The sequence below is a fragment of the Ailuropoda melanoleuca genome, chromosome 14 (assembly GCF_002007445.2).
Source record: "Ailuropoda melanoleuca isolate Jingjing chromosome 14, ASM200744v2, whole genome shotgun sequence".
Lineage (NCBI taxonomy): Eukaryota > Metazoa > Chordata > Mammalia > Carnivora > Ursidae > Ailuropoda > Ailuropoda melanoleuca.
The window spans coordinates 41746200-41755786 of record NC_048231.1 but is presented as its reverse complement, the minus strand read 5'-3'; the positions used below and the strand labels follow the sequence as shown (position 1 = coordinate 41755786).

Below are 9587 nucleotides of genomic sequence, written 5' to 3'. Positions count from 1 at the left end.
TGGGCTGAGCTCAGCCGAGCTGGGATGAACTGGGCTAGCTGGACTGAACTGGGCTGAGCTGGGCTGGGCTGGGCTGAGCTGGGCTGAGCTGGGCTGAACTGGGCTGAGCTGAGCTGAACTGGGCTGGGCTAGGCTGGGCTGAACTAGGCTGAGATGTACTGAGCTGAGCTGGGCTGAACTGGGCTGAGCTGGGGTGAACTGGCCTAGGCTAGGCTGAACTGGGCTGAATTGGGCTCAGGTGGGCTGGGCTGGGCTGGGCTGGGCGGCTGGGCCGAAATGGTCTGACGGGTTGGGATGAGCTAAGCTGGGCTGAGCTGGGCTGGGTTGGGATGAGCTAAGCTGGGCTGAGCTGGGCTGGACTGGGTTGAACTAGGCTGAGTTGGGCTGAACTGGGCTGAGCTGGGCTGAGCTAAGCTGGGCTGAGATGGGCTGAACTGGGTTGAATTAGGCTGAGCTGGGCTGAGCTCAGCCGAGCTGGGATGAACTGGGCTAGCTGGACTGAACTAGGCTGAGCTGGGCTGGGCTGAGCTGGGCTGAGCTGGGCTGAGCTGGACAGAACTGGGCTGAGCTCAGCCGAGCTGGGATGAACTGGGCTAGCTGGACTGAACTGGGCTGAGCTGGGCTGGGCTGAGCTGGGCTGAGCTCAGCCGAGCTGGGATGAACTGGGCTAGCTGGACTGAACTGGGCTGAGCTGGGCTGGGCTGGGCTGAGCTGGGCTGAGCTGGGCTGAACTGGGCTGAGCTGAGCTGAACTGGGCTGGGCTAGGCTGGGCTGAACTAGGCTGAGATGTACTGAGCTGAGCTGGGCTGAACTGGGCTGAGCTGGGGTGAACTGGCCTAGGCTAGGCTGAACTGGGCTGAATTGGGCTCAGGTGGGCTGGGCTGGGCTGGGCTGGGCGGCTGGGCCGAAATGGTCTGACCTGGGCTGGGCTGAACTGGGCTGAGCTGGGCTAAGCTGAGCTGGACTGAACTAGGCTGAACTGGGCTGAGCTGGGCTGAGCTGAGCTGAGCTAAACTGGGCTGAGCTGGGCTGAGCTGGGCTAAGCTGAGCTGGGCTGAACTAGGCTAAGCTGGGCTGTACTAGGCTGAACTGGGCTGAGCTGGGCTGAGCTGAGCTGAGCTGAGCTAAGCTGGGCTGAACTGGGCTGAGCTGGGCTAAGCTGAGCTGGGCTGAGCTGGGCTGAGCTGGACAGGGCTGAGCTGGGGACTGGGGTGAGCTGAGCTGGACAGGGCTGAGCTGGGGACTGGGGTGAGCTGACTGGCCTGAGCTAGGCTGAAACGAGCTGAGCTGGGGTGAACTAGGCTGGGCTGGGCTGGGCTGGGCTGAGCTAAGCTGGGCTGAACTGGGCTGAGCTGGGCTGGGCTGGGCTGAGCTGGGCAAGGCTGAGCTGGGGACTGGGGTGAGCTGACTGGCCTGAGCTAGGCTGAAACGAGCTGAGCTGGGGTGAACTGGGCTGGGCTGAGCTGGGCTGAACTGGGCTGAATTGGGCTCAGGTGGGCTGGGCTGGGCGGCTGGGGTGAGCTGACTGGCCTGAGCTGGGCTGAAACAGGCTGAGCTGGGGTGAACTGGGCTGGGCTGAACTGGGCTGAATTGGGCTCGGGTGGGCTGGGCTGGGCTGGGCAGCTAGGCTGAAATGGTCTGAGCTGGGCTGGGCTGGACTGTAGTGGGCTAGTGACCGAGGTGAATGGGAAGGGGCAGGTTGGGTTTGTAACCCACCCCCGAGATCAAGTCTCCAGCCAGGCTGTTCCCTGTGTTCTAAGGGGTGCATGGGGGCATGCTACTTAGGCTGTACCCATGATGCTGTCTCTCCCCTCACCTGTGCCCTGAAGGGAATTGGTCCTGTACACGTGGGTAGACGACACTCTGTGTTTCTGGCTTTTCCAGCAGGGACATCCTCTAACCGAGCTGGAATTGGGCCTCTGACCTCCAAAACCTCGTAGACCAGAGGTCAACTGTCGCTAACAGGGAAGCTGGGGGTGGGATTAGTGAGGGGTGAGTGGTTCAACTGGGAGCCTGACTGGGAAGTGGCAAGGGGGTCCCAGGAGGAGCGGGCTCTCTCCTCCCCTGTGCCATCCCCTGCACAGCCCAAGAGGCCGAGGCGCAGGCTCACTTCAAGCTCTGTCCTGGCCTGTGCCCTCCCTCTGGGCCCACCTCTCGTGAGCCCCAAAGCCCAGCAGAAAGTGTGTCTGTGCCCGCGCACGTGGGAAACTGAGGACCCAGCAGCTCCTGCAGACTCAGCCAGTGAGTGGGAGGGCCAAGTGCGCCCGGATCCTGTGTGGGAGTGGCTTGTGCCGGAGGCCTTCCCCGAGGAACCTGTCCAGGTGGTCGTGCGAGAACCCTGAGGACCATGTTCAGAAACAGCACAGCTGGACTCAGGCATCTGGTTCTGACCCCAGCTTGGCATGTGAGCTGCGTGACCTTGGGGCACTCACTGGCCGTCTCTGTGCAAGTCTCCTCCAGTGCACAGAAGAAACCGGCTCGGTGCCGGGCTTGTGAGGCTGCATCAGGGGTCCAGGCCGCACTCGGGCCCCGGCCTCACAGAGCGTCCTGTGTTGCAGAGCCCAAAACCAGCCCCACTGTCTTCCCGCTGGGCCTCTGCAGTGCTGACTCAGCCAAGTACGTGGTCATCGCCTGCCTGGTGCAGGGATTCTTCCCGCCGGGGCCCGTGCAGGTGACCTGGAGCCCCAGCAACGAGAACGCGACCATCAGCAACTTCCCCCCCGTGAAGGCCGAGTCGGGGGCCTTGTACACCATGAGCAGCCAGCTGACCCTGCCAGCCAACCAGTGCCCTGACAACTCGGTCCTGAAGTGCCAAGTGCAGCACTCTTCCAACACCCTCCCACCTGTGTCTGTGCCCTGCAAAGGTCAGAGGGCAGGCTGGGGAGGGCGGTGGGACCACCACCTTCTCTCTCTGACTGGCCACTTGCGACCATCCCCGGGGGCACTCCACTGGGACGAGGGTGGGCTGCCGAGATGGGGCCCCCAGGAAGGAGCTGCGGGTGGGGAGGGCAGGCGGGCAGAGGGCCCCACTGACCTGCTCCAATCTCTCTCTCAGTTCCAGATCCATGTCCAGTTGTTCCCCCTTGTAAGTGTCCCTCGTGCGACCAGCCCCGCCTGGCACTACGCCAGCCCGCCCTCGAGGATCTGCTTCTGGGCTCCAACGCCAGCCTCACGTGCACACTGAGTGGCCTGAAAGACCCCACGGGAGCCTCCTTCAACTGGGATCCTTCAGGCGGGAAGAACGCCATCCAGAGGAGCCCTGAGCGAGACTCGTGCGGCTGCTACAGCGTGACCAGTGTGCTGCCGGGCTGTGCGGAGCAGTGGAACCGTGGGGACACCTTCTCCTGCATGGCCACCCACCCTGAGTCCAAGAGCTCATTAACCGCCACCATCAAGAAACTCACAGGTGGGCACAGACCCTGCCCGGAGCCACAAGTTTCTGAGGCGGCTCCTGAGCCCGCCTCCCCCCTCTCCCCCTGGGCTTGGGGGCTCCCACCCACAGCTCACAAAGGGAAACTGAGGCCCCGCCCAGATCCCTGACAGGCTCTCTGCCCTCCAGGAAACACCTTCCGGCCCCAGGTCCACCTGCTCCCGCCGCCGTCGGAGGAGCTGGCCCTCAACGAGCTGGTGTCCCTGACATGCTTTGTGAGGGGTTTCAGCCCCGAGGACGTGCTGATCCGCTGGCTGCAGGGCACCCAGGAGCTGCCCCCAGAGAAGTACGTGACCTGGAAGCCCCTGAAGGAGCCCGGCCAGAGCGTCCCCACCTTCTCCGTGACCAGCGTGCTGCGGGTAGACGCCGAGGCCTGGAAGCAGGGAGACAAGTTCTCCTGCATGGTGGGCCACGAGGCCCTGTCCCTGTCCTTCACCCAGAAGACCATCGACCGCCTGGCGGGTAAACCCACCCACGTCAACGTGTCTGTGGTCATGGCAGAGGTGGACGGCGTCTGCTACTGAAACGCCCGCCCGCCCCTCCCTGAATAAACTCCATGTTTGCCCGGAGCAGCCCCGTGCTTCCATGAGGCCACTGTCTGTCCATACTCGGGGTCTGTGGCACACTGAGGCGGGGGTGGGGGCCGAGGAGGAAAGGGCACCTGCTTCCCCGACCCTTTTGGGCCCCACTCGCCTGGCCCAGCCTTCACACCGTGGGCTCGTGTGCGTGTGAGTGTGTGAGCATTAGTGTGAGTGCGTGGTCCATGGCAGGCAAGCCACGAGCAAACTCTGGGAATGACCGTCAGCGAGGGGCACAGCAGCAGGTCCTGAGAGCAGGGGCGCCAGCAAAGCCCTCCGTGGGCAGTGACGTGGTTGCTTGTATCTCAGAAAATGCCTCTAGGGGCAGCCGTGAGGGACCCAAGGGAGGCAGGGGAGCAGGGGCCGGTGTCCCTGTTAGGGGTCATGGCAGGAATGGGGGGGAGGGCAGGATTCCAGGGGGGCCCACCCCACCCTCGGTGGATGCAGCCCACACAGTTGTGGGACGGCCTCACCGGTGCACTAGACAAGGGAGCCAGCCCGCTCCACACTGCTCTGCACACACGGTCTCCCCCATGCTCGCACTCGCGTGCCCGCCAGGTGCAGGGAGTGCCCGGCCCAGACCCAGCCCCAGCCAGATTGCCCAGGCCCTTCCCTGTGTGTCCCTCTGGGCACAGCTCAGAGCCCAATTCCACAGACCCCGCCCAGGCAGCCCCTGCCCTCTGCCTGACCCCAGACTCAGGTCCCCCACCCCTCCCTGAGCCCAAGGATGGTCCAAACCATAGATGGGGAGACAGGCTGGGGAGAGGTCAGCAGATACAGCCCCCACCGGGGGCCCCTCTACAGCTCCTACTGGAAGCTCCTGGCAGAAAGGGAGTTTTGGGGAGACAGAGCATAGACGCAGAACCGTGGCCACCGTGGGGCAGCTGGCAGCACAGTTCCCACAAGGGGGCAGCGGGGCCCCTGCTCTTGTCTCAGACACCTTCTGGGCTTCCCCAGGGGACCTGGCCTTCTGCCTTCCTCCCTCTGCTCCCAAAACCAAAGTGAGGTGGGGACCCCTACCCGCATGCCCACTGCTTGCCTCTCAAGGGTCCAGTCTTCACAGGGCAATAGGGGGAGCAACAGGTAAATTGGGGGGAGTGCTGCCATAGAGAAGGTACTCCAGCCAGCAAGGGAGCCAGCACCTGGCCCATAGGAAGAGTATTCTAGAGAGATGGGGAGGGGAGGAAGGGTCCATAGATGGGTGGGCAGCACATGGACAGATCATAAGACACATAACAGATGGAAGCATGGACAGAGGGATGGATGGATAGATGGATGGACGGACAGACGGACAGGTGGAGAGATGGATGGACGGATGGACGGACAGGTGGATGGATGGAAGGATGGATGGGTGTATAGATGGATGGACTGGTGGATAGATGGATGGATGGACGGACAGGTGATAGATGGATGGACTGATGGATGGATGGATGGATGATACATGGATAGACGGACAGATGGATGGATGGACAGATGGATGAATGGATGGACAGATGGACAAACGGATGGACGGATGGATGGATGATTGGATGTGTCAGCATATGACAAGTGGGTCCAAATCCCATTTAACGTAAAAGGTCTGGGGCCTGGGATGCTGGAAACAGCCTGTGGCCTTCACCTGGGCCTCCCTCATGCTCCTTGTAGCTCGTCAGCCACATTCCCTGGAAAGGCAACATGCCCGTCCAGCCCTTGGCACACTGAACCCTAGTCGCAGATTTAGGTGTCAACCTGGAGCACCCTCAGGGTCCATGTCTGGTCCTCTCTGACCACAGCCAGGGTCCAGACCAAGGCCAAGACAAGAACAAGGGCTTGGTGAGGGCTGGGTGAGCATGTCCATGGGGCTGGGAGGGCTTGGGCTCTATTTAGAGCAGCAAAGCCAGTGCCCAGCCTCTCGCCTTGCCAGGCCTCTCTCCCTAAGGTCCTGCCAGGATTCCTTTAGACATGGGCATCCTTTGGGGATCTGTCGTCTCATTCTCCCTGAGGCAGCCTCAGACCTGAGAAATGGCACCCCCGTTGCCCCTGTCCCGACCCTGAGGGTGAGTGGGAGGGGAAGGCATTGGCTCGGCCCCCACCCACACAGGCATGGGTCTGGCAGACCCACAGTGTCTTGCAGATTGCCAGGAGCCACGTCCCTGGCTGGTGCTGGACCTGCCACAGGAGGACCTGGAGGAAGACACCCCAGGAGCCAGCCTGTGGCCCACCACCGTCACCCTGCTCACCCTCTTCCTACTGAGTCTCTTCTACAGTACAGCACTGACGGTGACAAGCGTGCGGGGCCCAGCCGACAGCAGAGAGGGCCCCCAGTACTGAGCAGAGGCCAGCCAGACACAGGTAGGGGTGAGGAGGCAGACCCCTGGACTGGCTGGGGCAGGGATTTCGGCCACCAGAGCATCTGTCTGCTCCCCACCCCTGGGCATCTGACTTCCCAAGGAGGTGGTCCCCCCTCATAGACGCTGTGGATACAGGCAGTCCTGGGGGCAGAGCTGAAATGTCCCGCAGTAGGATCTGGGAGTTAGCACCCTTGGGGGCAGTCACTGCAGGGTTCAATCCATCTCCCCTGAGGCAGGCAGGGTTGGGGACAGGGCCCAGGAGCTCCCCTGGTCCCTGACCCCACTGTGTTTGCAGGGAGGAGTCCAGAGGAGCCTTCTGGAACCCCAGCTGGATGCCAGAGCTCAGCCCTGCTGAGAAGCTGCCCACCCACCCCACACGCAGGCCTTGCTGGTGCAATAAAGTGATACCAAAGACAAAAGTTCTCGGACTCTGAGTGAGAGGAAATGAAAGGAGAGGGACAGAGGCTTGGGAGAGGGGAACACTGGCCTCATGGTCCAAAGGGAGGCCCCCTTCACCTAAAGCCCACCTGATCTGGCCTTGCATAAGGCACAGACACGGGACAAGAGCTGTCCTTCACCAGAGATAATATGAAGCAAGACCACTCCCAATCACTGTACCTAGAACCCTGGTCCTGGTCACTGAGCCCTGGTCCTGACCACTGGGCCCTGATCCTGGGAATTGTGCCCTAGTCCTGACCACTGGGCCCTGATCCTGACCACTGGGCCCTGATCCTGGTAACTGAGCCCTGGTCCTGGTCACTGAGCCCTGGTCCTGATCACTGGGTTCTGATCCTGGTCACTGAGCCCTGGTTCTGGACATTGTGAACCTGGTCCTGATCACTGAGCCCTGGTCCTGGTCACTGGAGTGCTGGTCCTGGTCACTGAGCCCTGATCCTGACCACTGGGCCCTGATCCTGGTAGCTGAGCCCTGGTCCTGGTCACTGAGCCCTGATCCTGACCACTGGGCCCTGGTTCTGGTCATTGTGAACCTGGTCCTGGTCACTGGGCCCTGATTCTGGTCACTGAGCCCTGGTACTGGTCCCTGGTCCTGGTCACTGAGCCCTGATCCTGGTAGCTGAGCCCTGGTCCTGGTCACTGAGCCCTGGTTCTGGTCACTGAGCCCTGGTCCTGGTCACTGGGCCCTGATTCTGGTCACTGAGCCCTGGTCCTGGTAGCTGAGTCCTGATTCTGGTCACTGAGCCCTGGTCCTGGTCACTAACCTCTGGTCCTGGTCACTGAGCCCTGATTCTGGTCACTGAACCCAGATTCTGGTCACTGAGCCCTGATTCTGGTCACTGAACCCTGGTTCTGGCCACTGGGCCCTGGTTCCAGTCACTGAGCCCTGATCCTGGTCACTGAGCCCTGGTACTGGTCACTGAAACCTGGTACTGATCACTGAGCTCTGGTCCTCATCACTGGACCCTGGCCCTGGTCACTGAGCTCTGGTCCTGGTTACTGAGCCCTAGTCCTTGTGAATGAGCCCTGGTTCTTATCATTGGGCCTGGGCCTGGTCACTGAGCTCTGGTCCTGATCACTGATCTCTGGTCTGATCACTGAGCCCTAGTTCTGATCAATGGGTGCTGGTCCCAGTCACTCTCCCCTGGTCCTGGTCACTAAACCCAATTCCTGGTCACTGATCTCTTGTCTGAAAAACTGGGTCTTAGTGTTCAGTACAGGGTGTAGTCCTGACCCAATGCCCATTTATTCTGAGTAGGAGCCCTTGTTCATGGCCTGCATCACACTTAGATCTGGAGTCCTGTCCCCATGCTTTGGGTCCTTGGTCCTGACCCTCATCAGAAGTGACCACATGAAGGAGAGGGAGCCTCCCGGGAGGCCCAAGACTCCCTTGGCCTGGGCACTGGATGGAGAATGAGGTGCTGACCCCCACGTCTGGTTTCACCATTTCCACGGCCCAGAGGGACATATAGGTGCTGACTTGAGGAAAAGATAATCGGCCCAAGTCCAGGGCCCAGGGGGACATGAGCCATACCCCCAGTTCATGAGGGTCCCCGTACAGAGGTTGTTACCAGGGGAGAGGGCTCAGGTGCTGGGGTGGGGACAGGGGTAGAGGCGATGGTGTTTGTGTTCTCTTGTTTTTCTCTTTCTTCTCAGGCTTCACCTGCTGAACACCCAAAATAGCCCTGGGGAGGCTGAGTCATTGTGAGCACGGCCTGGCCCAGGTGTCCCCACCCGAGACCGCTGTTCCCAGAATCAGACCCGAAAACCGAGACCTGGCCAGATGGGCCTGGGGCCTGGGTGGGGGGCTGGAGCCCAGAGGGCAATGGGGTGGCAGGGAGGTTCCCAAAGCCTGCAGAATGCCCCAGCCCCCACCTCACGTGGGCCCCCATCAGCCAGGGTCAACCAGGGTCCGTCCACGGTCAGCTGGGATCACCTTGGATAGCCAACATCAGTCTGGGATCAGCCAGGGTGCACCAGGGTCAGGCCTTAGAGAGGCCAAGTTCAGCCAGAATTAGACGAAAGTCATCCTAGGTCTGCCAGCGTCAGCCAGGGTCCACCAGGGTCAGCCCAGTTTCAGCCAAGGTCACGCTAGGATCTGGGCAGATCATTCCGACATCCATGGCATTCAGGCCAGGTCAGTGGGGCTCACACAGCCACAGGATTCATCGGCATGCAGCCCCCACAGGCTGTGAGGTTTGTGCCCACAGAGCAGCCAGGCTGGCTGGGACCCTGGCATTATAGCCTGGCACTGACCTCTGCTGGCCCTGCACCCATGCACCCTTCCCTCTCTCCCACCAGGGGCAGACAGTGGGCATAGCACACAGCCTGGGCTGTGGACCAGGACAGGCACACTCTCAAGGCTCACGGCAAGACCCACGTCCCACACCTGGTGACGCTGAGGGTCCAGGAAGGAGAGGGAGTGGGAGAGACAGAGACAGGAAGGGAGAGAGACGCAGAGATGGGACAGGAGAAAGGAATGGAGAGCTACAAAGAAAAGGTCAAGGACCAGGACACAGAGCAGAGGGGCAGGGCCGGGCACAGGCCCTGGGGCAAGCCCCTCCCGCAAGCACTGTCCAACCCATGTACACTCACAGACGCACACCCTGCTATACGTGCACTCACGGACGTGCCTCTGAACACACTGACCTCCTCACTCTCAAGCTCCCACACTCATGTCCACACACATGGGCATCCAGACATGCACACGCATACGCCCACACTCCCACCCACACTCCAGCTCCAGGCCCTGGGGGCTCAGGGGGTCCCTCGCTCAGGCCTGGCCACTCCCTA

General features: G+C 61.6%; 1 long non-coding RNA gene and 1 gene segment (V, D, J or C); both read left to right on the top strand.

Moving 5' to 3' along the window:
• Positions 1-4002, top strand: part of LOC105235023 — a 61018-nt gene extending 57016 nt beyond the window's left edge. Inside the window, 3 exon segments of the C gene segment in view lie at positions 2559-2864; positions 3056-3406; positions 3560-4002. Of these exon segments, the coding sequence occupies positions 2753-2864; positions 3056-3406; positions 3560-3954 (858 nt within the window).
• Positions 4003-5436: 1434 nt separating this feature from the next.
• Positions 5437-6757, top strand: LOC117796028. The gene is made up of 2 exons (XR_004620345.1): positions 5437-6339; positions 6634-6757. It is a non-coding gene; the product is annotated as an uncharacterized LOC117796028 (long non-coding RNA).
• The last annotated feature ends 2830 nt before the right edge of the window (positions 6758-9587 follow it).